Source organism: Phalacrocorax aristotelis, chromosome 18 (assembly GCF_949628215.1).
Source record: "Phalacrocorax aristotelis chromosome 18, bGulAri2.1, whole genome shotgun sequence".
Classification (NCBI taxonomy): Eukaryota; Metazoa; Chordata; class Aves; order Suliformes; family Phalacrocoracidae; genus Phalacrocorax; species Phalacrocorax aristotelis.
The window spans coordinates 12,822,739-12,850,622 of NC_134293.1; the positions used below are offsets into that span (position 1 = coordinate 12,822,739).

The 27,884-nt window shown below is 50.7% G+C and overlaps 2 protein-coding genes across 4 annotated transcripts; one reads left to right on the plus strand and one right to left on the minus strand.

Moving 5' to 3' along the window:
* Window positions 1-157: 157 nt before the first annotated feature.
* On the minus strand, window positions 158-5,984 carry TRIM50 (tripartite motif containing 50). 2 transcript variants are annotated; one of them, XM_075113472.1, is made up of 7 exons: window positions 5,740-5,984; window positions 4,217-4,643; window positions 3,214-3,309; window positions 2,154-2,384; window positions 1,797-1,819; window positions 1,390-1,514; window positions 158-1,110 (listed from the first exon to the last, which is right to left on the minus strand). In XM_075113472.1, the coding sequence occupies exons 2-7, from the start codon at window positions 4,619-4,621 to the stop codon at window positions 503-505; spliced, it is 1,488 nt and encodes a 495-aa protein (XP_074969573.1). In that variant the 5' UTR covers window positions 4,622-4,643; window positions 5,740-5,984; the 3' UTR covers window positions 158-502. The 2 variants fall into 2 exon arrangements, with proteins under 2 accessions (XP_074969573.1, XP_074969572.1); XM_075113471.1 differs by having other exon boundaries at window positions 4,217-4,675.
* Window positions 5,985-6,845: 861 nt separating this feature from the next.
* FKBP6 (FKBP prolyl isomerase family member 6 (inactive)) lies at window positions 6,846-27,287 on the plus strand. Of its 2 annotated transcripts, XM_075113101.1 has the most exons (8): window positions 6,846-7,117; window positions 8,419-8,508; window positions 8,962-9,164; window positions 10,501-10,620; window positions 11,648-11,842; window positions 12,171-12,280; window positions 15,272-15,362; window positions 26,850-27,287. In XM_075113101.1, exons 1-7 carry the CDS (start codon window positions 6,880-6,882, stop codon window positions 15,348-15,350), a joined length of 1,035 nt encoding a protein of 344 aa, XP_074969202.1. In that variant the 5' UTR covers window positions 6,846-6,879; the 3' UTR covers window positions 15,351-15,362; window positions 26,850-27,287. The 2 variants fall into 2 exon arrangements, with proteins under 2 accessions (XP_074969202.1, XP_074969203.1); XM_075113102.1 differs by lacking the exon at window positions 10,501-10,620.
* The last annotated feature ends 597 nt before the right edge of the window (window positions 27,288-27,884 follow it).

A 27,884-nucleotide genomic window follows, 5' to 3' on the forward strand; every position in this document is an offset into this window, starting at 1 on the left:
CCGTGGCGGTCGGGCCTCGGCTGCCCGGCGCACGCTGCGTTTTGGGTGCCGGAGCCCCGCGGCCGCCCGCCCTGCTCTGGCTGCGGTTGGGTTCCCCGGGGCCGGGGCTGGTTCGGTTCCCCGGGGCCGGGAGCGGCGGGGGCCAGCAGCCAGCCTGCCTAACGCAAACTCTTTATTCAGAAGAAAGACGTGCCACAAAGACCCCCAGACAGACGCTCACGGCTCGTGCGGTTCAGGCAGGCGCTCCTTTCCATAGGGAGGCCTTCGCAGGCAGACTTTTGGGTCAGGCTCCGAGATCAGGGATGGGGATTCAGAGGCCAAGGCTCACGTTTTATGCTCCTAGAGGAGAGGGGAAGGAGCGTCCTGTGCTGCTAAAGGTTACTGTGCAGTACCACAGCTTCCACGGGAGGACAACCCTGTGTGCAGCCCCGTTGGCCTCCACTGCAGGCCCTCGGGACTTGGCCACAGCCCTCCCAGCCACGGCCTCACCCCGCTGGCCGGGCTACGGCTTGGTGGCCTCCTCCGGGGCAGGGTGGTTGTACGGCGCCGTCGGGTGCCGGCTTGCAGCAGGCGTGGGCAGGATGATGGGGGGGGAGTAGGGCCCTCGCTCCGGCCAGCACAGGTCCACGATGGGGTAGAGCTGGCCCTGGAACTCCGCCTGGAAGGTGTAGATGGGGCTGAGCTCGTCGGGGTTGTCAGCGTTGTAGAAGGTCAGCTCGCCCTTCTCGTAGTGTAGGTAAATGCCAATGCGCTGGGGCCGGGTGGTCAGCGGCAGCACGGCCCGCGGGGTGCTGAAGGCCTCGTAGACCTTCCCTTCCTTCAGGCCAATGAGCCACACGCCGTTCTCGGGAGACTTGCTGAGCTTCCCTTTGCGGCTGACTGTGCCCTTGATGATGCCCACGCGCCAGTGGTTCCTGGTGCCCACAATCACCTCCCAGTAGTGCTGGCCACAGGAGAAGCCCTTGCAGGTGAGGATGCAGTTGCTGGAGTTGAAACGCTTGGGGTTGCTGTCCCGGCGCTGGTAGAGCCCGCACTGCACCACTGTGTCGCCCTTGAAGAGCTCCAGCAGGGGATGTGCCGTCACTGGGTCCAGCTTCAGCGTCTCTGGAGCTAGAAGGAAAGCACACAGGCTCCAGGCACGCTAGCAGGCAGGGGCCCAGCTCCAGGTGACCCGGGGGGCTGGCACAGCCAGGCAAGCTGGCACTGCTGAACTTTAAGCAGCTGGAGTGTTACGCCAGAGCAGGCTGCTACTAGCACAAGTTATGGCCAGCTGCTGCTCCGGGAGCTCTCCTGGGGGCAAGTAGTGCATGAGCAGAGAGCAAGGCAGAGGCCGGGGCAGCGCGATGCTGGCAGGGCAGCCGGTGCGCTGCCAGCAGGGCCGGTCAGTACCTGGCAGGACACGGCGGTGCAGGCGCTTCCACACAGTCATCTTGATGTCGTCTTGGTGGAAACATGGCTTGAAGGACACGGGGCTAAAGATGCCATCGCCAGGGTGCAGGCTGGGGAGCTCTGACCTGGAAAGACACAGGCAGCCATACACAGGTGACAGGGACAATGTGTGACCTCTTCTCACCTGGCTGCCATGTATGATGGAGCCGCTGGTGTCTTGCCAGCTGCCTTTGCCCTCTTCTGTGGCTGAGTGCATGGCTCTGGCCGTGGCTGTCCATCACAGCAGCCACGTCTCTGCTAGGCTGCCCCAGCAATGCTGAGGTACCCGCTGGCCTGGGACCTTAGCCCTGGTGCAGAGGCACTGCCATCCCCATGGATGCTGTTTGCTGCTGGGTCCCAGCGCTCACCTGAACTGGGAGGAGCCGTATTTCTGGAAAACACAAGAAAAGGAGAGAGTTGGTGGTGGGAGCTTGACAGAACAGCAGCTCCTTTGCATTGTCACGGCTGTGGACATCTGTGCCCTGGGCTGGAGAGGACAGGGCTCTCCTCTTCTGGGAGAGCTAAAGGCATCACCTCTTGTGGCAGGCAGGTCTCTCCTCCCATCGGGGGAAGCCCTGGCTGGGCAGAGGGCAACTCCACCTCACTTGTCATGGTATCCCAGCTATGCGTGGTGAGGTCAGGGCAGGACTCTGGGCCATGAGCAGCAGGCTGAGAGCTGGAGAGCCTGGCTGACTGTCGCTGCCTTTGCTAGCAAGCACACTCACCCGGATGAAATCAAGCTGGCTTTCGTTGCTGAGTGCCTCCAGAGAGCTCTGCATCTCCTTAAGCCTCTGCAGGGCGTCTGATGTCTGCTTGACCTGGGACTCAATGGAGGTGATGAGCTGGGCTGCCTTCCCCTCGATGCTCTCCAGGAAGGTGGCCTTCTCCTCATCGATGTACCTGTGCAGCTCCTGGAACTCCTTCCGGATCACCCACTTGAAGACATCTGCCTCATTCTGCCAGGAGACAGCAAGTGGCTGTTTTGTTCCAGAGATGCCACAAGCAATGCCAGTGTGTCCCACCAAGCTGCCCTCCACTGGCTTTCCAAATAAAGAGCAGCTCTGTACAGCAGGCTAGATACTGTTTCATCCTGCTGTCCTCAGCAGCTCACCACCATGGCACCCCTGTCTTACACCTCTCTTCCCCCAGATTTTGATTTCCTGATGTCCTGAACAGCTCCATCAGAGCCTTGAAAGAGCTGTTGGATCCCTCTGCTCCCAGGGAACAACCTGTGTCCTGGGCTAAGGGGGAGAAAGTGCAGCTCCAGTTGCATTTGGGTTGAACCCTTCTGAGGAGCTGTCCTGGGAAGCTTTAGCCTCAAAAGGGATGCCAGGAGGTCCCTTGGAGATGTCTGCTGCATGGGAAACAGACACGCGGCTAAACCGGGCATAAACTCAGTGTGAAACCAATGGCATTGCTCTGACTGGGAAGCCTGCTCCGAGTGGGGTCCTTTCCACTTGTTATCTCCCCACCTCCAAGGACATTCGGTCAAACCAGCTCTGACTGCTGTTCCTGCCAGGATGCTCAGTGGGGGTTACTTCACCCTTTCTGAAAACAGGGCTGTACCACCAGAGAGGGCTGTGTCACCCTTTCCAAAAACAGATCTATGTTTAATCCTTGAGTTTCATGAAGAACATATGCTCTGTCTGCTATCCCAGGGAAGTGGGAAGAGAAGGAGGGGGAGAGAAGGTGAGCTGGGGAGACCCAGGAGCAGAGGTTGCTCCTGGGGCTGTGTGGGACACAGAGTGCTCTGGGACATAGGCTCCCCTGGCAAATGACACTCACTGCGATGCGGCTTTTGTTGTTGATGAGCTTGCTGAAGTGTTCATCCAGGTTCCTCTTGTACTGGTGGACATCAGTCAGCAGCACAGACAGCTCCTCCTGAAAAGACAGCACCTCTGTAGGAGGGACCTCTGTGGCAGCCTCCTTAATCGCAGGCAGTGCTTGCCAGCCCCTCAAGGAGCACGTCGCCCTGAGAAGCCACATCCTCCTAAGCTTCCTCTAAGCTTTCTAGGCCCCTGCATGTCCTGCTGATCTTTACTCTCTTGATCTAGAGGATTTGGGGTTGCCAGAGGCAGGAGAGCACTCAGAGCACGGCTCCGATCTGGACACTGCTGACCAAGTACTCTTGCCAGGAGTGCCATGCCTTTGTTCCCATTCCCAGCCCTCCGTATCTCACACCCTGTGGTGGCTCCGCACTGGGCAAGCAGGTGGCAAGCAGCCACAAGCCAGCAGCAGGCTGGCAGCACCCTCCCAGTGCTGGGAGCCTGGCCGGGGCAGGAGTGTTTCTGGTGCCTCCTGCTCTTATCTCCCCGGTGCCAGGAGCCGAGGGGATGGGTGGCCCTGTGCTTTTCCATTCCTGGGGCTTTCATGTGATGCTGGGCAGGGGACGCCAGTTGTTTACTCTGCCTGGCTGGGGCTCCTGTTTCCCTGCCTCCCTGCTCTCCTATGGCATCTTGCCTCAGCCCTTATCTAGAGAATCTTTTTGATGGTATTTGGAAACAGTTTTGAAAGGCCCTGCTGACACTCCCTGACCCCCGCCTCTCTCCACTGTGGTTCAGCCACCAAAACCCTGAGCCCTCTCAGCCAGGGATGTGCTCAGCCTGAGAAACAGCTACCCCTCAGCCCAGGAATCCTGCCCTACACCTGACTGTGCCGTGGGACCATGATCCCCACACTGGAATCATTTCCACCCTGTCCCTCAAAGGAGGGGGAACATTTGGCCAGCAAGCACTGCAGGTGCCCCAACCCCCACCCCAGGAGTCCCAGCCAGCTCTGTCTGCCAAACCTTCATCCGGCAGTACGCAGTAGAGATGGGGGTGATCTTGTGCTGGCGGTGGTTGCCGATGGTGCCACACAGCCCACAGATCACCTCTTGGTCGGCCTCACAGAAGAGGCTGAGGGGGTTGTGGTGCATTGGGCAGGACTCTGGGGTGGGGTCTGCCTCGCCCCGGCTCTGCAGCGCCTCAATGACACGGGCCAGCGTGACGTTGGGCGGCGAGGCGCTGCAGTCCACGGTTTGGCGGCACACAGGGCACAGGAACTGCCCGTCCAGCTCTCCGGAGAGTGACACCACGCAGGACTTGCAGTACGAATGCCCACACTGCAGCATCAGGGGCTCCTTGAAGACCTCCAAGCAGATGGGACAGAGGAGCTGGTCCTCCAGCTCGTCGATGCTCATCCTCCGAGCCATCTTGCCACCCTCCCGTGCAGACCTGGCCACGGAAACACAGGCAGGAGGTCAGTCCTGTTCCAAGAGCAAGATAAGCAGAGATGAGTGAAGATGGAGCTCAGCACCTGGGGAAGGTGAAAGAGAGAGACACCTCCACCCCCCTGGCAGCAGTGCAGACATTTGCAAATTCATCATTAGGCTCCATACAAAGCCTGAGATGCTTGTTTCAACCCGCGATGGGTTTGGGCTCTGGAGATGTGAGACCATGCATGGCTGTGCCTGCTGGGTCTGCCTGAGGTGTCAGAAGTCATCACCAAGCTGTTCCCACCTGGGGCCTTTGCCTGACAGGTGTGTCAGGCTGCAGCCCACCTCAGGGCAGACCTGCCTGCGTGTCTGGGCTGGAGACAGAGCCCAGAGGGATTTTCTGCTTAAAAAATTCCATTATCGATCCTGGCCCCAGGTGTCTTTGAGCTCACTGACTTGGTCATGGACATCCTCAGAAGGGCTGGTGTTAGCTGAAATGATGCATCTAAGCAAAAGCAGAATGAAATCACAAAAAGCACGTTTATTATGGGGACAGGGAAAAACACCATGGATAAACATCCCTGAGGCTGGATTTGACAGATATCTGGGGAGCTGCAGGGCTGTGACTGCAGCTCACCCCCTTGAAACACACTGTGGTCTCTGGTCCTCACAGTGTTCCACACTCTGGGCCATCACCCCCAAGAGACATGAACTCAAGTCCCTGCCTCTCCTGCCGGCCCTGGGGCTGCATGTGGCCAGCCCATTGAACTATAAGTTTTGTGCAGCATCGCCTCCCCTGCTGTTCCCAGAACTGTGGGATATAACTGCCAAGATCCTGATCAAGTCAAAGACATGACCTGAAGTTGAAGAAAATAAACCTGAAGTCAGAGGCTCAATAACTTCCCTGGGGACGGGAGGCTGTGACCTGAGCTCGACTTTTATCATACATTGCTATAGGAGCTTGGTGAATCACGGAAAGGTTGAACGTCTGCCTGTGACCCATCAGACACTGTAGGACTCTATACAGGGGAACCAGCTTCAGTTGCTCCCTCTGCTCACATAGAAACACCTCCTGGAGACCTGAAAACCAGCCTCCCGCTCGCCACACCACTCACGTGCCCTGCGCTGCTTCCTCCCTGGCTGGGCTTGGGCTCCTCTTGTCCCAGTGCACCAAGTCTGATGGATGTTGCTCGGCTTCTCCTGATTGAGCTGAAGATGCCCACCCTGTCAGAGGGGTGGACAAGGCAGGTGGCAGGACCGGTGGCCCCTCAGCGGGACGGGGAGCCAAACTGCTCCCCTCCTGCAGCCTCAGCCCCGAGAGGGATGTCCCTGCTCCCTGGGGAGAGGCCAGGCAGCCTCTTGTCCCCCTATCCTGCTCTGAGGAGGGTGACACACCCCCACGAAGGGCTGCCCACCGCCCTACCGCCCAGGTATGGGCACACACATCATATGACTGCGTGGGCAGGAGCCTTGATAAGAGTCTGTTTGCCTCCCTGAGCGGCCAGTCTCGCCAGGTCCCACTGGGGTTTCACTCATCCCCATTGCTTGGGCCAGCAGAAACTTTCTCACCAAAACGTGTTCTTATCAACTAAAGCTCTTTTTTGGTGGAAACAGTATTTCCTTGTTGTTTGGTGAAAACCTTTTTCTTTTGGAAAAAATATCAGAAGGAAACCCAAAGCACTGCTCCTCCAGCATGGGGCAAGGCACGCACATGGTTTTGTCTGACTGTGCAAAAAATGGTTTCTCGTGGAATTACTCTTGGCCTTTGGGCCGCAGCACTCTCCGAGGGTGCAGCACCCCTTCCTTTGGGGGCTGGCAGGGGAGGACGGGCTGCGGGGATCCCACTCCCTCCCTCGCGGGGGCCTGGCGAGCCAGGGGAGCACCCGGGTCTCCCCGTCTGAGGGCTCAGCTCACGGGCGTGGGCCCAGGGCCCGGGCCCGCGGGGACGCTGCTGGTGCCCCGGGAACAGGACACGGCCCCAGCCTGGCAGCGGAGCCGCGCCCCGACAGGCCCGACGGGGCGGCGCAGACTACATCCCCCAGCGTGCACCGCGCCGCCCCGTGACGCCGCCATCGCCTACTGGCCGATCGCTGCGCAGGGGCGTGTCCTCCCGGAGAGGCGCCGGCGCGTGGTTCTCTAGCAGCGTGCTGGGACGCGGTCGCTCCTCGGAGCGTGATTGGCTGAAGGCGCCTCGGGTGGCGGGCGGTGGTTGGTGGAGCGGGTGACGGGCGCGGCGCGGCGCGGCACGGCGGGCGATGGCGGGGCGCGGCGGAGCCAGGGCCCGGCCCCGGCCCCGGCCCGGCCCCGGGCGGGGGTGGCGGCTGGCAGGGGAGGCACCGGCACTGGTCCCGGTCCCGGTCGCGTCCCCGTCCCCCTTCCAGTGCCTGGAGCGCGCCCGGGGCCTGCGGGACCTGAGCGGAGACGGGGGGGTGCGCAAGGAGGAGCTGCGCCCCGGGCGCGGGCCGGTCGTGCCGCCGGCCGCCTCCGTGGCAGGTACCGCCGGGGCTCCGGGGCGCCCCGCGCCTCCTTGGGAGCGTGCGAGGCCGTGAGGCGGCGGCCGGCGGCCCCCGCCGCAGGGCCCGGACCGCTGTCACATGTCCCGGGGCCGCCGCGCCGCCAGCCGGGCCCCTGCAGCGAGCGGTGCCCCCCGCGCTCCCGGCGCCGTTCCCGGGGCGGCTCCCGGGGCTGTCGGCGCGCCCCGCGGTGACACTGCCCTGCGCTGTGGGTGTGAGCCGGCAGGCGCCGCTGGCCGTCTCCTGAGCCGCTCCCGTTATGAACGGCAATGGTGACATTTAGCATGTGGTTAGCAGAGCAAAGGAAAACCTAAAATCCTCGGAAGCGTAGGCCGAAGTTGGCCTCTCGCACTCCTCTGTGACATTTACGTCTCAGTCCTTGCTTTGGGCGGCGCGGCTGGGCCTGCAGCATGCGCTGGGGCAGCGGAGAGGACAGGCCCTGTTGTGAAGGATCCCCTGAGCCCCTAATGCTGAGGTGGCCGTGGCGGGCAGGTCTGAGCGCTTCGGCCTTCAGCATGAGCTCAGAACAAGAACTTAAAAGTGCTTACATTATCAGTAGTATGTCTTTCTGTTTCAGAGGCTGCTCTCCCTTATCAGTATTTTAGCACTTGGGATACTCTGTTTAACTTCTTGTGGCTGGCAGATTAAATGAAAGGGCATCCTGACCTTGAGAAAAGCAGGATTTCCAGGTCCCACCTGTGCTCACTGTTCAGAGAAGTCTGAAGCTGAAAGTGGTTCCTGAAGTGCAAGGGCCTGGTGCTCTGTCAAGGGAAGACACTTGCAGTGTGTTTTTCTTACTGAGTGAGAACTGGAGTTACCCATACAGCTCCCCGGGGAGCAGCTGAGCTCGGAGGCGTACATTTTCCCCTTTGTTTCCTCTTACTAGGGCTCCAGCTTTGGTTGGGAAATACTTTATTATGTATTTCTATAGATAATTGGGGCATTTTAATTTCTACAGCTGTTGTTTCCATTCCAATTCTTAGAAACACAACTCTTGATTAGAAAAGGTATCAAGACTGTGAAGCAGCTGTTTTATTTGGTGTTGATGTTAAAACACAGTCAACACCACTTGGCTACTTGGATGTGACCAAGTTTTTGCTATAAAGACAAGGTAGTTTGTGCTGCCTCTGCTGTCCTAGGGCAGGAGGAAGGACAAAAAGCAGGATAAAAGGGTGATGTTGCAAAACCAACTCTTGGTGTGCTTCCAACGTTACTGTTAGTGGATACGAAATCAAACTCTTGCTTTTCTCTTCTCCCTACTCCTTGTGTTGGGCTGTACAGTGAAGTACTCCGGGTACCTGGAACACTGGAATGAGCCCTTCTGCACAAACTGCTACAGCAAGTCTCCTGGGCTGATGAAACTTGGAAAAGGTAGTTTGTCCCGGGACTCCAGATTGTAAAGACCAGCCCATTAAGACGTGTTAATTTAAATGCTGTTTAGTATATTTAGGTTATTTCAAACCTTTAAAACTTGCTAATGGAGACCAAAAGGCTCCTGCTTCGCACAGGTGACGGTCAGTCTGGAGCTGCCCCTCTCGGCTGTGAGAGTGAGCAGCAGTGTCTGTCCCATTCCTGGCAGCGAGGGTGCTTGCCCTGCCCTGGAGCAGCTGCTTGTCTTGGTGTTTTTAAATTGCCTGAGAGATGTTGCTAGCACAGTGTGTGCTAGGTCCCACACCAGACTGCCTTAACAGGGGACCGTTGACTGTTGTGCTGGTTGAGATATGAGCTACTTATTTTCTTCCAGGCTTTAGGAGAAATCGTGAGGAGTGTGGGGGGGTTTCCAGGTTTGCGATTCTCATGACCTTCCATTTTCTGTTGCAACAGACATTACACTGGGGGGCCTGGAAATTGGCCTGCTGACAATGAAGAAGGGAGAGGCGGCAAGATTTGTCTTCACGCCAGATTACGCCTATGGGCGGCAGGGCTGTCCTCCTCTCATTCCCCCAAATGCCACCGTCATGTTCGAAGTGGAGTTGCTGGACTTTCTAGACTCGGATGAATCTGATACGTTCTTTGAGCTGACTGCTGTGAGTTGCCTTAATAAGGTTTGAGATCTAAATCTGGGGACTTTGCAACTGCAAGGAAAGAGAACCTTTGTTCTCTTTCCTTGCAGTTGCTGTTGCTCATGTATTACCTACGCTTAGGTTAATTGCAGGTGCAGTTATCCAGACCTTGGGCTGCTAGCTCCGCTTTGATACAAATGCATGCTTGCTAGTGCTGCCCCTACACGCCTTGCCCTGTTTGGACTCCTGTGTTGGAGGGAGAAGCTGGGTGCTGCTTTTGTTTGCTCCCATGTGCTGGAGTCAGTGGAATGACTTCCAGTTATTTTTAGCTTTTTGAGAAACGTCAGGGTTTCACTAGAGGGCACCAGCTTCTAGGAATGTCTCTGAAGGAACAGTAATGAGCTGTTTGTAAAATTCCTGTTCAGTCTGCAGCGTTCATTCACACACACCCCCAGCCCCCACCCTTTGTCTTTGCTTCTTGGCTGCCCTCCCAAGTGCTACTTCACTGTTCGCTTTTCTCCCTGGTGAGTTATGGCGTTATTGTTAATTCCCCCTTTTCATGTAAAGTGCTTTGGGCTGTGGTTGTGGGTCAGTGAGCGGGGCACAGGCAGCAGCACTGGTGAGGAAGGCCCTCCTTGTTCCCTCCTGCTGCTGCACAGGCTACTTTGTCCTCACATAGCCCTGTGAGCAAACCACACTTGTTTCACAAGAACTTACTCCCCTTCTTGCCAGTTGCCCACCCTTTCTGGCTAACTGATCTCTCTCTGTGAGCTGGTTCAAACTTGGAAACCCAGGAGAAAACCTGTCCCTTGATTTATATCTTTATTATTGTTAGGGGTTATTTTTTGTTTTGCCGGGATTGCCCCTGCATGCCTTGTGTGGGTCTTGATGACTTGTGTGGGTGTCAGGCTGCTCCTGGGGCTGGTGTGAGGTGGCCACCCTGGGTGGTGCCGGGCCATTAGAGAAACGGGAGCCTTTCAGTCAGCTTCACCTTTTGGGCCAGCAGTACCATATGTGTTAACTGTCTGCTCTGTGCTAAGCATGTAGGAGAGTTGGGTGGGATCTAAGAACAAATTCCTGCTTTTTTCCCTCTGCCCTGGAGTACCCTTGGTCCTGGTGAGCTTCCTGACCTGGTTGGTAGTACCCTTCACCAGGAGTTATCGGCACAAGAACAGTGGCGTGTTTCAGCCTGGCGAAGGGAAGTGCCACGTGGTGATGGCCTGGCTGGACGCTGTGGAGGCCTTGGCAACGGCCTGGCTCGTGCTCTGGGAATAGAAAGGGACTGTGCAGGGCTCTCCTCTCTGAGCTCTCTGCTTGTTTTCTTTTGCTTGAGCTAAAATTGCGGTATTTCTTTATACAGGAGCAGCAGGATACATTTCCACTACAAAAGGTGTTGAAAGTGGCAGACACGGAGAGAGAGTTTGGCAACTACCTCTACCGTAAGCGGCACTTTGAGGGTGCCAAAGACAGATACAAAAGGGTATGACACCAGAAAAAAATGTGTTTTCCATTGTGAAAAGCTGTGAAAGCAGTGATTAAGTGCTAGCTCACCGTAACAAGTACAATTTGAGATCAAATAACTTCATTATACTTTCCAGGCATAGTTTGTTATTTAAGAACAGATCTTAGGCACCTGCTTTTCTGTGAGCAGCAGTGGTAAACGAAGGAGGAGAAGGGTTGGCAGAAACAGGCAGAACCCTTTTCCTTCAGGCTTGCTTCCATTGGGCTGTAGCCGAGATGGGAAAGTACATCTCAGTGGCTGTGGGAGCCCTGAGCGGTTTGTGTGGCTGAACTGGAGCCTTTCAGGCCAGCTTCTGCTGGGAGATGTTGTAGTACAGCATGACCTGGTATCGCAGCAGCATGCTGATTAATGCTTTGAGAAAGTAGCCTAGAATCCCTGCAGTTTGGAAACATAGATGTCACTGGCATCCTGGGCACTCTACTTTTAGCCTTCCAGTTGGGAATCACACAGTACTCGAGGTAGGAACCTCTGGAGGTTGCCTAGTCCAGCCCCCTGCTGAAGGTCAGCCTCAGCAGGAGGCTTCTCAGGGCTGTGTCCATTTGGGTTTTGAACATCACCAAGGATAGAGACCCCACAACCTCTCTGGGCAGGAAAATACTCAGTTGTTCCCAGAGTCGAATGCATTTGCCTTTGTTTCAGAGGTAGTGGGGTTTTAGAAGATCCCCCACCCCCCCATTTAAAGTTGCTTTTTCATGGTATTTCTTTATAACAATCCTTTCTCCCTGTAAGATTTCTCTCCTGTCTTTGGCCTTAAAATCTGTGTGTAATATTTTTATTCTGCTGCTTTCAGGTTCCTTGGTAGATTTTACGGCTGAGCTGACTAGTCATGCTGATAATGCTATGCAGTATATTTAGAGTTTTGATTATTATTATTTTTAACTGACCTAGGCAAACAGAAACGTGGGTGTAGCTGGCTGATGAGATGCATTTCTCACTTTCCATAACAGATTTGTTGTGCACTAGTTCTTCTTTCCTGTCTGCTCAGGCGTTCTCCATCCTCGGTCGCAACCCTTCCACTGAGGTAGAGCAGTGTCAGATCAATGCTGCCAAGTTGCTAGTGCTCCTGAATCTCTCACTTACTTACCTAAAACTGGAACGTCCTGCCCAAGCTTTGGCATATGGGGAGAAGGCCTTGGAGATTGACCAAAGAAACGCCAAAGCCCTGTTCAGGTGTGGCCAGGTAGGTAAAAATAGATTTCTCTGGTAGCCACATCAAGGAATGCCCTGGTCTGACTGGCTGTGGAGAGAGCCTCGAGTGAACTGAGGAGAACCACTAAATTCTGGGCCAGGCCTCCAAAGCTGCTGCAGCAGTTGAGGTGGTTTGTCTGCATCTGACCTTTTGGAAAATCTCTCTCTCTCTGTAAATCTGTCACAGATCTTTTCATGGGGGATTCCTGAGCTACCTGGATCTCTCTCAGAAATATTTGTGGCTGCACATGTTTCAGTCCTGAAGAATGGCAGTGAGTCTGTGTTTATCTTGCGATGCATCTGTCTTCTTTCAATGGCAGGCTTGTCTCTGCATGACAGAATACGAAAAAGCACGGGATTTCCTGGTCAGAGCTCAGCGTATACAGCCATTTAACCACGATATTAACAATGAGCTGAAAAAGTTGGCAAGGTGAGAGAACTCCTTTCCATCCCTGTGGAAGAGTGAGTGCTTAGACAGGCTGGAACGCCCATTCAAAAATATTTAAAATGTTTTTTAAAAAAAACAAAAACCACACAAAATTGTTGAGTTAGTAAGTGACTTGGGAAAATCCAGAAGGTTTCTCTTAGTGTAGAGACAGCTGATTCAAACATGTTGCAGATGCAGTGGTTACAGGTCATAGGTGAGAAGCTGAGAGCACCTGCTCTTTCCCTACCGTTTCTCTGGGGGATATGTGTGTTGCACTCCTTGTGAGTAGGTAGGTCAGGGTGATGACAGGGAGAAGGACTGCTGAAATGCCTCAAAATCCATGAAATGCATGAGGCTAGTGCTGAAGCTGATGGTGATCTGGAGTAATAAGCGTGATTTTCAATCCCTTTTAAGATGCGTTGGTTAATTACAGCAGCTCTTCTGCACTGCAAGTGCTTCAGTGTACAGTGCTACAAGTAGTAGTGTTTGTTAAAATTTAATTTCTTGCTGCCTTGGAGGTAATAAGTGAGCAATCCTGAAGCAAACTTCCCCTTCGCCTGCAGGCTGAGTACAGCACAATCCTGCCAGCTTTAGTCATGCCCTATCCCCACCAAAACATGACTAACACTAGTCTCTGCCCTCGACCTGAAACTGGCAAAAGCAGCAGCTGGTTCCCAAAAGCATGTGCTGTGCTTCTGGCACGGTTCACAGACGCAGAAGGTGATGTAGTCCCCAGCCTGGGAGATCACAAAGCAGCCCTTGAATATGAACCCTCTTCTTTTGTGTGTCGCTGCCAGGAATTTGCAGAAAGGTTTGTAGGCAGTACTGTCATCTCTAATAAGAGTAGCTGGTGCAGTTGCAAAAGCCAGTCTCGTTGGCTGAGTGCCTTCACCAGGTAATGTTTTGGTAGAGGGCTGGCCTTGCACATCGGTGTACTGTATATCCACGTTGTCTTTTAGCAGTCTGTGATAACACCAACATGTTCTGTTACTTCTGAAGTACAAAGAGCTTGAAGGCAGTATTAGCTGCTGGTCTGGAAATGTGAAATAAGCTACTTCTAGTTATCCTGATCCACCTCTGGGTACGTAGCTACCAAATTGCTAGTAGGTGGGCTCAAGTAGTAATAAAATAGATCTGGAAGGAAGGCTAGCTACTCTTGGAGGCTTGATGCGTGGGTATTGTCAAAGACCCATGGTACAGAGCTAGAAGTCCTGATTCGAGAAGCCTCATGTGATCCCTTAGACTTGGGTGAAATATGTTGGCAGGTAAAAGAGAAATCTTGCTAATAATGTTGAGATTGTGCTGCCAGGAAGCAACAAGGCGTTCTGCCTTCAGGGAAGCAGTGGGCAGGCTCTGACTCTGGAGATAGCAGCATGTACAGCTAACGTGTGTCAGTAAGCTGAGTACACGTTAAACCGCTGTTGTCTCAGAGTTTCTGCTTCAGTGCAGGTTAGAATTGGTGTATTTTTTGCTTTTACTATGACAAAGAGTGGAATTAGTATAAAATAGGTGAAGACTACGTTATCAGGTGGTGTTAATTATGCCATACCTCAGTCTAGATCCTGTAACGTTGCCAAACTGCCTTGCCTGAGAAAACTTGTAATGTAATCTGGCAAATGCTTCAGAAATTGAATATGAATCAAAATCTTGTTCTTAGGCTTTTTCGCTTCCTTACTGAGTACATTTATACTTTGCAAAAAGAAATTTTATGTGTTAATCAACAGCTACCTTTTGCTGTCTAAAACAAGCTTTGAAAAGCATCTGTTTAACAGCTGAACCAGGTTGCTGGCAACATTCATTTCACTGGAGAAAAACAGGCAGAATCCAGGGTGAGGGTTCTGTGAACGCATGTCTGGTACTAGCTGTAGTGGTCCTACTGGTACAAATTCTGCTGCTGGATTTGTCAATTCTATTGGAAGGCTTGTGTTGCATCAAATCCAGGACAAAATGGCATCGTTCCGACATCTGGTGTAAATCTGCGCCTCCAAATGAGGGGCTCTTGGGTTTCCTGCTGTGGAAGGCGTGTGAGCATGCCATCCACAGGCTAGGTGGTCATCCCTGATCTGCTCAGTGTGGACAGTTGTGGCAACATCTGTTGATGAGATTCAACAGGAGAGACTTTCTGTGCTGGGATTTCACTGAAACAAACACTTTGCGGGTGGTAGGGGGCTGAGAGAGCATTAGCCAGCGTCACGCTTGTGCTGCTTCTGGTGTGTTGCAACAAGAACCTTTGCTTTTGACCTTACATGGTAACAGATGCAGGAAAGCTGACCACGTGGGCAGCCATTGATCCCTGGGACGATGCCCAAACTGAGTCACCCTCTGGCTCAGGGATTCCTCATCAGTGAGACCTCAGTGCTGGTGAGGTGAGAGCACTGGGCGCAGAGGACCCTGTGTTTGGAGAGGCAGAGATTAAAATGGAGCAGTCTGAGCAGCTTTTGCCATGCTAATGTGATGCTGGCAGGGAAATGAGAATGGAGGAGGAAGCACCTGCCCTGTCATCCATGTAGTCCGGACACAAATCCCAGCTGTCTCCTACCCATCCTCAGCCCAGATTTGGTGTCAATGGTAGATATCCTGGACCAGGGCACTTGGACTCCTGCTAGGTGCTGAAGGAGCTTGCACAAGGAGTGACGCAAATAAGGAGACACGAAACTAGACCACAGGATACAGGTGGGGGTTCCTCTGTATCATCACGTGCTTGCAAAACTGGTGTAGAAAGTGTCTGACCACCGAAAGTCAAATGATCTACTTAACTAATAGTTACCAGTGAAGAGACCCTAGGTCTGGGGATGGGGCACAATGTTTCTAGCTCTCCTTCCTTGACATGGCAGGAAGAAGGGCTTGGAGGAGCTGTGTCTGTGCTACCAGCACACTCTTATATTAGCCTAGTTCATTTATATAGAAGAAATAATACATATTTTCTGGTTGTGGCACTGACGGTTGGGTGGGCAGTCCGCAGCCTGTGGTGCCATGCTGTGCTCTGCTTTGCAGCTGCTACAAGGACTACATGGAAAAGGAGAAAGAAATGTGCTGCCGAATGTTTGCCCCTCTCAACTCTTCTTGTGGCTGACCAGAAATAAAGGTAATCAAGTTGTGAAAAAGGCTGAGGTCTCCCAAAACCTCTGTCATGTCTGAACTGTTTGCAGGTGGGGAAGCTCCTTCTCTTCTCTGGGAGCATTTTGGAGGCAAAACGTAAGGTAATGGGAGCGCGTGGAGGGGAAGGGACAGGATGGTGGGGTGAAATGCTGCTGCACTGCCAGCTTGGGGAATCTTTCCTGCGAGGCAAGGAGGTGTGGGACAGGAACCCGAAAGTGGCAGCACTTGGGTAAGTTTGGTTCTGTTGTTTGGTGTGCTGCTCATCCCAGCTATTCCTTGTCAGAGCCAGGGGGAGAAATAGCTCTGTAGTCTTGTTTCTCTGCCAATTAAAAGAAACAAAAAAAATTGTTCCTGTCAAACTTAAGAATTGGATTTCCTCCTCCCCTCCGGCACTCCTGTCTGGAGCTGTTGGAATGCCTCACTTCAGAAAAATCTAAATATTTTATTTCTGGGTTTTTTGAAATATTAAAAAAACCTGTTTGTATAGAAAATTTCAAATAGATTTTTTTGGACTCTTTAAAGCCTTAAATCTTCTAGCAAAATTGACGGGTTTATAAATGCACAAAGGATCTTTGATCTTTTTTTTTTTTTTTTGACAAAAAAACTTTGAGGGGGGAGCGGAAATCTTTGCTGGTCTCTTGCCTCAGGGTATACCCTAGGGAAAGAGTTGTGGAAGATGACAGCAGCCTTCTGTCAGAAAGCACCACCAGATCAGGGCTGTCAGCGTTTGCTGTTCTCTCATGCAATGCAGGCAGCACCTCATCTACTTGCAGAAAATGAGTATTGGCAACCTCTCCATCAGTAGCAGTGCAAGTGCAGGTCTGGTATTTTAAGTCTGGCTCTTTTGTCTGTGCTTGTGAGGAAGCTAAGGTAGTATTTGAGGAAAAGGTTTGACTGAACGGCTGCTCCCTAAAGCAACACAACCTCCTGGCTAGATGTGCCTCCCTGCTCTGGTCTTCAGCTTTCCCGCTGCCCCGTGCCCTCGTCTGAGCTGGGCATGTGGCTGAACTGCCTTGGAGTACAGATTCTTCTGCCCTGGGTTCAGGGTGAGACTGGTCATGTCTGTGAGCAGGTACCTACTCCCAAGCAAGTAGCTGTGAAAGGGGATTTAAGACTGACGAGTGGTCTTGCCGGCATGTGCAGGAAGTTGGTGCTCTGGGCTTGACTCTGATTCTCCACTTGCCAAATTTCAGAGACTTGCAGTTTGGAAGCCCGTAGGTCTTGTGTCTGATGGTAGCATGTAGCAGTGCCTGACCTGAGAAGCTGCTTGTGTCTGTCTGTGCATCAGCTGGCCCTGCTTTGTGGTGGGAACTCAATGAATGTGGTAATCTGCTGGGTCGCCAGACAGGTCCTCCACTGCTAAGGTTGTGTGGCCTCTTGTTTCACCAAAAGTGACTTGCAAAGATGCTGATTTCCACACAGCTGGTGTAATGGCACATAGCTATTGTTGTGAGTAAAACAGTATGTTCAGTTAGTGGAGACTGAGACAGGCAAAGGGGAAGGGAAAAAGAGAAATCTCTGCTGGAGGCAGGCTTAAAGACTGGGCTTTGAACTGTTCATCAGCCAGAGTTTCTCCACTGACTCCTACTGATGCACATGTACGGTGCTTTCCCAGAGTTCTCCTGCCTTACACAGCTGATGAAGAGTCAAAAAGTCAGTCAAAAAGATTTCTAACCTTCTTTGAAATTTATTTTAGTTACAGCATTAAAAATAAACTAAGTCTTCCAGACAAATATAAATCAGAGACCTACACAAAAATCTACTGTTAATTCATTGCAAGAAAAATCCCTTGCTGGAGGAGGTTCTTGCAGGGCAGGGCCTTGTGCTAGCTGGAGGTTGGTTTGCTGCTGCATCTTGCTTAAAAGCTTCATTACATATTCAAAGAGGAGCAAAGCAGTTCCAGCTGGAGCTCCTGCACTCTATCAAAGGCACCGCTAATTAGTCAGACTTGAGGCAGAACATTCTTTGGTGTTTTCTGACAACTTTGTGTAAGTTCAGTTTAGAGCACAAGCTGTATTTGGTCAGCCTGGCAGGCCTGCTTCATCCTTTCTGCCGTAGGTGCTGAGTGAGTAGATGGCCCATGAATGCTGCCTGTAGCTTGTGTTTAATGATCCAGTGGAATCACAACAGTTATGGAAAACTTTCCTATATACCATCTGGCAGGTACTTGTTACGCACTGACCTGACCCCTTGTCCAGCTTACCAGCTAAATGACTGAGAGCTGTAGTTGTGGCATTTTCTCCCTCCTGAAACATCACTACATCCACCCCCCTGCTTCCGAACCCCTTCCCAAGTGGGGTTGGTATTCCTTCTGGTGGGTCCTGCGGCACTTGCTCTGTTACAGGAACAAATGCTTCATTCCTCTGACCTGAACAATCCAGGGCTGTGTTGTTTGTTTTGCATAATGACACTCAAACCCAGACACGCTTGAGTATCTTCGTTCTGCCTGTTATTTCTGTGTCCCTGTCACTGGAGAGTCCAGTTCCTCTAATTGCCACAAACAACATCTTGCTCAGAAGACACTTTCTTCCTTTTTAATGAAGTTTCAGGTCAGAATAAATCTCTGGTGAAATACAAGGCAACTTGTTATCCTTCTGGAGGGATCCAGAAATAATCAGAGGGAGAAATAGAAGCATGAACACTTTCTTAAATCCATCCTGCTGCAGGTCCTTGCAAAAGCAGTGGCTTGGGTGTCATGCTTGCCCCTCTTTGAGTTTGGGTTATTTGCCTGCCTCTGTACGCTTTTTGTGGTGCAGACGTGTTGAGCCACGTTACCTGGGATGTGCATAGCTGGAAGTCCTCAGTGCCCCCAAAACTGCCGGGTGGATGGGCCAAGGACTGCTGGCTTATTGTGGCTTTTTGTTCTTTCTGGTTTGAAAGACCCAGCAGGGAGGAAAACAAAAAAAAGGATTTTCATGTTGTTGTATTGCTGTGGTCCTTCATGATAAGAGAACTTAATCATGAGGAGCGGGGACAAAATCCCTAGAAATGTATGGATTCTAGCAGAGGGACCTTGGTGATAGTTTCATCCCAGAAAGGTGAGTCCCTGAGCTTTTTTTTTTTTTTTATTATAAGTGGGCAAGTTGAAAGCTTTCCTCTAATGTGTATCTCGGCTCAATACACGGGAGAAGTGGTCTCGGTAGTTGAGAGCACACAGGGAAGTGTTCCAGTGAAAACAAACAATGCTGAAATTATGGCAGGAAACTATGACTCTGAGGTCAAACTGGAGATTACTACAAAAAGCGGGGTCTAGCAATTCTGAAGCCATTAATTGGTGAGAATTGGCTGCAGAACTGGGGCTGTGTCACCAGGTAGAAGTGACTATAATTGGGCTTAAAATCAGCAGCAGTTGCCAGTTAAACTGACCTAATAAGCTGAAAGAGACTTGCAAATAAACTGGGAAGTATGTGCGTAACAGAGTCAAAACTCCTGCCATGGGAAGGCTCCAGACTTTGAGTAACAAGCAGCTCCCTCCTTCCCCTCCTGCTCTCCCTATTACTGAGCAGATCTAAAGTGTGCCTCCTGCTGATACTGTTCCTACCCACTGTGTAAAGCTGAACAACAGAGAACCGGCAATTTCACTTCTCCTTTAGGACATGCAAATTATTGTACCACCGAGATGTCCTGTGCTGCAAAGGAAATTGTTAAGTATCTGTTTTATGCTGAGCGTAGCTGGAGCGAGTGGGAAGGCTTGAAGGATGACTTAATTAAGCATTCTCCTTGCTAAGCAGAGGAAGGAGAAAAGCTTTAATAGGGTTATTGGGTTGGGTTGTTTTTTTTTGTTCTCCCTCCAGCTCTCTCCTCTTGTAGCATCTTTCTGTTTTTCAGAGGAGTTCCGCAGTTAATGCTTGTGGTAGTACCTGTAATACCTCTCTGGAAGATTGGTGGGCTCTGGTCTCTTCTAGAAACTGTCAGTGGAGAAGTGGCTGTACCACCTCTGCTTATGGATGCCATGACACGCATGCTTCCCGGTCAGCTGTACTGGACATGGGTCCCTGGTTTGAATGCACTAGGGGTAGCTTTGCCCACACCAGGAGGTCCAGCCTGGACTTAGAAGTGAAAAGATGATGTGAAATGGAAAGGAGGGAGACCCATGAAATACCTCAGTGCCCTACTGTGCCTGTCTTTCAAGGTGTCGGTGAAGTGATGGTCCTCCAGCCTCATCAGAGGACTGCCTTGGGGCCAGCCCAGGACTGTCCTCTCTAAGACTTAGCAGGTGTCTAAAGTGTAGGGCTCCCCTTTGTGTGCTCAAGCATGAACCTCCCAGGTGAGGTAGGAGCAGGTTGCTGGCTGCATTTCTCCTCAAGCTCCTGCCTGCCTGCCTGAGGCCACCCAGCACACTTGCCCTGAAAGGACAGGCTGAGCCCCCAGTGAATACCCCTGTGTGGGCTTTTATTTCTCAGAGCTTTTGCCAGCAGCTGGAAGATAAAACGTGCTGCTGTTACACACAGACCATTCTCTCTAAACTCTACCTGCTTGGTAAATCAAATATTTTCATGGGAATGGAAACTGCCCAGCACCTTTTTCACTCTCTGCTGATTTGCAGGATGTGAATTTCTTTATGAAGAAAGTCTTAGTTTTGCAGAGCATTCAGAGTTACCGTCCTTCACTTCCAGCAGCAAGGAGATGCGTGGCTATTTTAAGGTTTTATCTGAAGTATCATTTTATAGTCTCCTTTCTCAACCCTTCGTGTTTCAGTTGTGATGACCTATATGAAGTGTAAGTAAAAATGTTCTGTTACCTTGATGGCTAAAAAGGCAAACGGGATAAACCTACACCCAGTTTAGGTAGTGACCAAACCGATTTTGGATGGGAGCCTGCTGCAGGTGCCTGTGACTCATGCTGGGATCAGGTGACAGCTTAGTTGTGCTGGTAGCTGAGGCACAGAAGTACCGCTTTTGGTCCTCAGGGTGTTATATACGGTGGTAAGGAGCTCTCCTGCCAACCCAGGCAGAACTGGCATGCCTGGCCACCAGTCCTGCTGATCTGGGGTGTTCCACACTCTCTCTCTGAACTAGCAGAAGAAATATCTTTATTCTATCTATTTTTCTTAGCCTTAAATCTGGGGCTTTTAAAAGATCATGCCTTGCACAGCAAAACAAGGGGCCCTTTTCTGTACTTTACTGTTGCGTGCTTGTTCTTCTAGTCTGGTTTCTGGAAGGAGTGTTGAGTGTGGAGAACTGTAACCGTGTCTGTATGAGGAATCAGGTATCCTCTTGGGCTTGGAGGACACTGCCACCTCCTAAGAGTGAAGAATGTTTTTCACTGCCTGATTTCAGAGATATCTCATCCTGAGCAGATATGTTCAATGATCTAAATCACTATGCACGGCTGTGGGCCAGCTGTGGCCTGGCTGGTGTACCTACATATCCTACCCGCACTGTGACCCCAGTGTCACAGAATGTGGGTGTCCCTGTGTCTTGCTGCTTCAGCATGGCACTGCACTGAGGGCTCTGCTACTGGGACCAGGTGTCAGAGCCAAGAGCTGCGTTCAGAGCAGGGGGGAGCTGGTGCATAGCAGAAGGCAACTTCAACACACGGTTGGGACAAGAAAGAACTTCAGGTGATGGTGGTGTGAACTGTGCCCTCATGGCTGATTTTTTTTTTTTCTGGGCCTTCCACGGGTGGTTTTTTGCTTATTCCACAGTCTCTACTTTGTTCAAGTGAAACTGCAAACGTTTAATGACCTGATACCCTAGGCCTTCCTGATGACAAGAGGGTGGTGATGCTGGTCAGGGTCTTTTGAGACCTGCCAGCTTTCTGCTCCAGCAGAGTGAGTGGTAAAACACTGACAAGCTTTGAAGAGTTTAAAATGCTCTAACTGGGCATTGGCAGTAGCTGTGATGATACGGAGTCAGCTGAGATTAACAAAAAGAGTGCTAAGTGCCCTCAAAATTTTTCATCGTGGTTTTGGGAAATGCTCATCTGCTCTGCTTGTGAGCTACCAAGCATTGTTGACCAAGTGCAGCCCTGTAATGGGGTGTCCTTTCCATCAGCAGTGACACAGAGCAGCTGATAGGGGGTCGGGGGCTACATCACTGCTTGAGCAGCACCAGGGCATTGATTGCCGTGCCTGACGTCCTGGCAACAGCACTTTGCAAAAAGGCAATGTTTATGGTTGTCAGCACCAAGAGGCAGGAGGTGCTAACGAGGGCTGTTTGGGGAACGTTGCTTTCAGAAAGGCTTTTTGCTTAAGATGCAGGGAGTATCTTGGCACTGCTGTGAGTTAGCTTGCAGAACTGTGGAGTTATTTCCAGTATGGGTAGATATGACCTTCATGTGCCTCTCCCACTAGCCACCCTGCTTTATCAGAGACCTGTTGATTTGACAGAATGCTGGGCATTATTGACATGAAAGTTATCTGAGCTCTTGAAGGACTGGGAGCTGCTGTAAGGATCAGTTTCAGCCCAGACTTGCTAGATGAAGTCCTTTCTGAGTCAGAAGTGTGTGTTGAAGAGTCCATCCCTTCTTTCACCCTCCCATAATTGTCCCTCTTGTGAGGCCTTTTGCTCTCTGAACAAGTTGTTTTGTTGCTTTTCTGGGTGCTGTTTTAAGGGACTTTTTTTAGAAATGCTTGGGTAAGAGCTCTGCTTTCTGTTTTTGCTTTATATATCCTTGTCCTGTTACAGATCTGAGCAGACATGACAGATCCTTCTTCCATCACCTCAGGTTCAGGATGGTAGCGGATGTCATCAGCATTCAGGGTCTTTGGAGTTGAGACTTGTTAAAGATCTCCGGATAATTCATCCTGCCATAGAGCTGTCTGTCTAGTGTACAGGCAGTGCTTGAAACTCACTGCGGATCCTTTGCAGAGCTGAGGATCGTGACAAATTGACTTGCAAAAAGAAAAAAAAAAAACATCCTGAGGGAAAAGCATGTAAATGCAGATCTTCAGATGGCAATGGGAGTTCATACAGCTTGGTTATATAAATGAAGAGTAGTGCATCTGCTCCTTGCACCTTCATCTGTGAATCTGGACATCTGGTGCACCTGTGATGGGGTAGTCAGAGCCTGCTCAAGCCTTCAGACGTGGGGAGTCTCTGAGTGGCTGCATGCTCATGTGCTTCCACACTCTGAAGATAGGCTTTGCAACCATCTTGGCCATAAAAGTGAGTCTACTTGAAGCACTAACAGCTGGACATCCCCATACAACACGTTGGAGAGAGAAATGAGGGTATGGCTGACTGCAGAATCACTTCTGTAGACAGCAGATAAGTGGTACCCTAATTAGGTAATTTTCTGTCACACGGTCAGAGACAGGCTCCCTGGGATGGTGATATGTTGTGTTCCCTCTAATAATTGTCCAGATAAAATCGTAGTAGCCTGGCATTGTAAATAGCTGGGTTTTTTCCCCCTTGCATCAAGGTGGGTTGCCCAGCACATCTTGTTATCAGCTAGCTGATAGCACCCCAGCTACCGCTGGGCTTCCTTCTTGCCATTCAGGAGAGCTGCAGCCCGTCAGTAACCTCTTGTGGGGGCCACATGGTGCGTTTCAGAAGGAGCTTGTTCACCTCCCAGTAGTAGGGATTTTTCATTCCAGAGTGGCAGTTCCTTTTGGACTTGTCGGGGTTTGAGTGAAGAGCACTTCTTGGGCAATTGCTGTTCAAGAAGGCTTTAGCTCCTTTGCTGATCTACGCTCCAAATGTGTGCAGGTAACATCTACTTTTCCAGCATGCTCACGTGGAGCTGTGGTGCAAGATGCACCATGTCCTTCTGGCTACCAAGGCAAAACGTTCCTTCCCTTCTTCTCCATGGTCAGTGAGAATCCTATTTAGGTTTGAACAGAAGTGTTGAAAAGCAGGCATTCCGTCTCCCATAAGACGTGGGGGCTACATTTCTCTGAATGTCCTTCAAAGGCACTTCTCTGGGATGTAAAAGCCAGGCCAGCCTTCCAGGCTGCCCTCCACAAAGCTGACTCTTACTTCTCTTGAGGAGTGCTCTCACTGAGGGTTATCTCAGTGCAATTCTGTTGGGAGCTGCTGCTTCAAAGCATGGGTGTAACAAGGGCTGAACTGGCAGGAGCTACGCTGAAGTGCATGCTTCTCACTTTCCAGTGTCCTTGTGCTTCGACAAAAATTTTAGCTGCTGTATTGGTGGGTGCCTACATGACACTTCCCTGCAGCTCTGCTAGAGTTGGAGGCAGGAAGAGGGGAGCTGGGGAAGAGGCAGCAACAGTTCTTTATGCAAGAAAGCAGCTTAAATTTTAAAGCCTTAGTTAAACATTAACTGTTAATTATGGCTTTAATGCAGAGTAAAGGTGACTGTGATTATAAATGACCTGTGACCTGGCATGTTGCTTGCTGTAAATTGATGATTGACTGTCTTGTCTTTCTGAAGCATGAATTAAAATAGCTGGTACCAACAGACTTCTGTCTGAACTTCAAAGCGAGTGTGTGCCTTGCTGGTTTGCGTGGCTGAGTTGCTGCCAACCTGCTGTTAAGAGAAGGAGACAAATATTGGAGCAGAGTCCTGGTTGGAGTGTGCTGTTCTCCTACGTGCAGGAGCAGCAAACGCTTTGAACGCGATCCAAATCTCTGCGTCTTCAGGGCCGTGTATTTCCCCTCCACTTCTCTTTTGATTGTGTAGCCATTAGGTGGAAATGAAAGAGATGAACTGATCAAACACTCCTTGAAATGGCTTTAGGGTTTCAGTTTGAATATTTTTTTAATTAGCTCCATGTAAAGACTTTATTACTTCAAATAGCAGCCGTGAAGCCAGAAGACTCACAGTTTGATCCTTTGTTTTTATGGTGCACAAGAAGTCTCAGTAGCTGTAGGTTTCATACCCAGCTAGACACCCCAAACCACAACTAACAGCCAGTGGAAACATCAAGTGATTATCTTTTAAGTATGCCTATCAGGGATACATAAAAGGAAGAGCTGTGTGGGGATAACAGACTGACAAGTAGCAGAGAAGTCAGTTGCTTTCTAACAGGAGCAAAGATGCTTTTTTAACATGCAGAATACTGCACATCAAGTATAATGATTTTTTTTTCCCCCTGTAGAAACCTTTCTTTCCTTGTCCTAGTTACTAGAACTTTATGCTGTGAACTAGAGAAATTATTTAAGCATTTCTACCTCTGATTCGTTTTCCAAAGAGAAGATACTGGCTGAAGTGTCCTCCAGTAGTTTTCCTTCTTTAGAAACTTCCTCTTCCCCCTTCTCCTGGTCAGGGTAGATACCAGAAAGCGCTGTCAGCCTGAAGCTGACTGAATGTCTTGTGTTACAATGAAGGTTGTTAACCTCCAATTTTGGAAGGTTTGGCAATAAAAGGTGCCCTGTTAAATGAGGCTGTAACATGGGATATCTGGGTGAACCAGGACAGTGACTCTGTACTGACTTGTTACCATGAATCCTAGTTTGTGCTTGGCTAAAGGTCTTTACTCGTGTGTTTCTGGCAATCTCGAAAGTTGCTTGACTGTTTTCTGCTTTTATTATCCCGAACTTTAAACTGGGGGCAGCCCTTGAGAGAAGCACATTGTCCTGATTGAGACTCACAGGTTTCTGTCAGAGTGGCATTTGAGTCATGGGTTTTATGTGGTGTACAAGCATACAGACCAACTAAAACCCAGCTTCTTCAGGGTCACCGGAGGAAGATGAGTAATCTGATTGACCTCATAGCTAACCCTGCTCTGAGCAGGAGCTTGGACTGGAGACCTACTGATGTTCCTTGCAGCCCTAATTATCCTGTGATCCTGTGGTGCCTTTCAAGGATATATAATGAATGAGATGTGGATTTTGAGCATCATGTGATGCTCCGTCTTCTCATCCTTTGGTCTGTAAAGCGTCTGTTTTCCTCACAATTACTGCTTTTTTTGCCTTCTGGTTAGCAGTCTGTAAGTCGATACCCTCTAAGGAGCAGGCTTCCCCATCTTGCTACTAGTAATTTGATTTATATTTGCAGAGTTCACCACTGCAGCTGAGCAAGCTGTAGTGGCTACGGCTGCTGAAGGAATATAAAAAATTGGTTTGGGCTCCTGGTATTCTTGAGCTGAGAGAAAATAGGGCATCTTTTGAACGTACCTCCTTCGATACTTAGAACTTCTGTAGGAGACAGATAATGGGTTATCTTCTGGAAAGGTTTCCAAGGATTGTTCTGGCTTTCCTTCCCTCCCCCCCCCCCCCTTCTGCTGTTCATCCTGTGGATGATGGAGGGATGAGGCTGGCTTTTCAGCAGTGTTTTGGTACTATCTGCACTCTGACAAATCAGGGAAATACCCTCTGTATTGGTATTCCTCGGAGTATCTCAGAGGTGCCAGTTGCAGCAACATTCGTGAGCAGCAGGATGTTGAAATATGTCAGCAGGCACATCAGAAAGCAACGTGAATGTGTGTGCTGAGTGTGTTTTATCCCAGGGGCTTAATGGCTTTGGGGACAAGAGGGAATTCCACATTATGCTTGTGTGTGCCACAGCTCCGCTGCAGATCTTGCAGTGTTAGACCAGCACTTGAAAACCAACTCAAACAGCTTGCGAGGGCCAGGGGAGAGAAGGTGCTGGTTCTGTCTGTGGGTGCAGAGGTAGGCAGGGTTGGGAGAGGCACCGAAGGAGCAGGTGAGTTTTGGCAGCAAGGTCAGTGTAGCCATGTAGAAGGTGAGGCAGGTGATCCAAGTCCTGATCAGTGACCCAACAGTTTCTCCTTTGAAATACAGGGGGGGGAGGGGGGAAAAAAAAAAAATCACAGCTTAGAAACTGTTCTGGTTTATATCTGGAGAAAATTGACCCTACACCTAGATATTGGTTTCCTTCTAGGGAAGCTCTCATGACCCTAAAGAAGGGGAGGGGTGGGCTAGGGGCTACAGATGAGAGAAAGACGCTTCACTGGGGACAGAATCTCTCCTTCTCAGTGTCTGCCAGGACTCCAAGACTGGTAAGGACTCAGCTGCAGTGAGAGTGATGGGTCAGGGGGAGCTAACAAAGAACAAAATGCTGAGAGTACCTTGTGGTGCATTGCCGGCGTCACAGTGGTGTGGCCAGGTCTCTCGGTGGTCGTGCCCTACCAACAGGAGGGGTGTGTGGGCAAGGGGGAAGACAGGAGCAAGTAAATGTGGTGAGAAGCAAGAGAAATCTCAGGTGAGGGAAATGGTGAATCTTCTAGGAGACACAGGCCTATCTCCCAAAGGCAAAGAGTAAGTATCCAGGGACTGGGTTTCCCAGAACAGGGTTGGAAAAGCACAAGTGATGGATGGCCCTGTACAGGAAGGGGGGTGTTCTCAGGGTTTCTCTGAGGTGGACGTGCTAGTTTTGAGTGCTTGTCACTTGATAACCACTTTTCTTTGAGTCCTGTGTGAGGAAATGAATTTTATGGGGATTTTACCGTGCCTGTTCCACTTGTGCTAATCCACAAAACTCTGGGTGTTTCTTTCAGGGCCACTGTAGACGTGTGCTGGTAGTGATTGAGCATTTAATGCTAAAATGGAATAAAATGTACAGGTGATGCCTGTGGGACGCTGACTGTGCTGTTTTGTTATCCTAGAACCTCACCAGCTGATGAGAAGAGTAGTTCTTGGACAGGAGGGAGACCTACCTCTGGGCACATGGAGATTTCAGCATCGCATCTATGTTTGGGAAAAGGGGCAAGAGTGCTGTCTTGTTTTGAGAGTGTGGAGGGTTTGTGTTTATACACAGCCTGATTTTCCTGAAGTTGATTTTGTTTGCCATATTCCAAGGCTGCTTCCAGAAGAACCAAGTCCTGTTGTAGGAGAGAGGAAGGCATTCCCTCTCTTCTCCCTTGCACACTCTTTGAAGAAAACTTCCCTGACATCCTACCTCTTGCAGGTTCTGGCTGCTTTTAGGGAACCTGTAAATGGGAGTAGGATGCCGTGAAGTTTTGTATTGTTTATACAGGTTGTTCTTTAAAAAATTAGGTTTGATATTTTTGTTCTGAGAAAATAAACCAACCTGGGAACTAACACTGGCAGGACTTGTGCTGATTTATTGTGCAAGAGTGATTAATGTCTCTCAGGGTAAGGAGCTGGAATTTGGAAATAGGGTCTGGTTTGTTGCTGTATAGCTAGCTCCCGTCTTGGGCAACAGCATGTTATGCTTTTTGTTTTGGCTGGATGTTCCTGTGAATGTTGATACTACATTTCAGATTACTTTAGAGTACCAGCTTTATCCCCTACAAATGCTGCTGATTCCTCTAGCTTCGATCAAGTTGGTTTCCTTTTGGAGCAAAATTGCTGTGTGCTCCCTGAGTCTCTCTGAACATACGCCTTCGTGGTGTGGCTGAGATTTAATAAATGCAAAATCAAATGCCGCTTAGTGAGGCGGTGGCAGGTAAATGCAGAACTAGCAAGAAGCCATGGAGGAGGAGGAACCTGGTAACACGAAACAATGTTTTCATGGTATTTGTCCTGCCTGTGCTTGACTAGGATGGATAATGTCTTCTAAACATGATTCAGTGCCTTGTTGACTTGCTGGGCAGGGAGGGTTGCCTGTGGTCACTGTGTGATTCAAGGCAGCCCCTTGCCAGGAGAGAAATGTCTGAAGTGTTCTTGTTCTGCCAGTG

What these genes read in the sequence shown, in the direction of transcription:
- TRIM50 (XM_075113472.1), bottom strand. Translation starts at nt 4,621, where the DNA reads ATGGCTCGGAGGATGAGCATCGACGAGCTGGAGGACCAGCTCCTCTGT. An exon ending in CTGCGTACTGCCGGATGAAG is followed by an intron (nt 3,310 to 4,216) that starts GTTTGGCAGACA and finishes CTGTCTTTTCAG; the next exon opens with GAGGAGCTGTCTGTGCTGCT. An exon ending in GCACCGCCGTGTCCTGCCAG is followed by an intron (nt 1,111 to 1,389) that starts GTACTGACCGGC and finishes CTTTCCTTCTAG; the next exon opens with CTCCAGAGACGCTGAAGCTG.
- FKBP6 (XM_075113101.1), top strand. Translation starts at nt 6,880, where the DNA reads ATGGCGGGGCGCGGCGGAGCCAGGGCCCGGCCCCGGCCCCGGCCCGGC. An exon ending in GCCGGCCGCCTCCGTGGCAG is followed by an intron (nt 7,118 to 8,418) that starts GTACCGCCGGGG and finishes TGGGCTGTACAG; the next exon opens with TGAAGTACTCCGGGTACCTG. An exon ending in CGTTCTTTGAGCTGACTGCT is followed by an intron (nt 9,165 to 10,500) that starts GTGAGTTGCCTT and finishes TTCTTTATACAG; the next exon opens with GAGCAGCAGGATACATTTCC.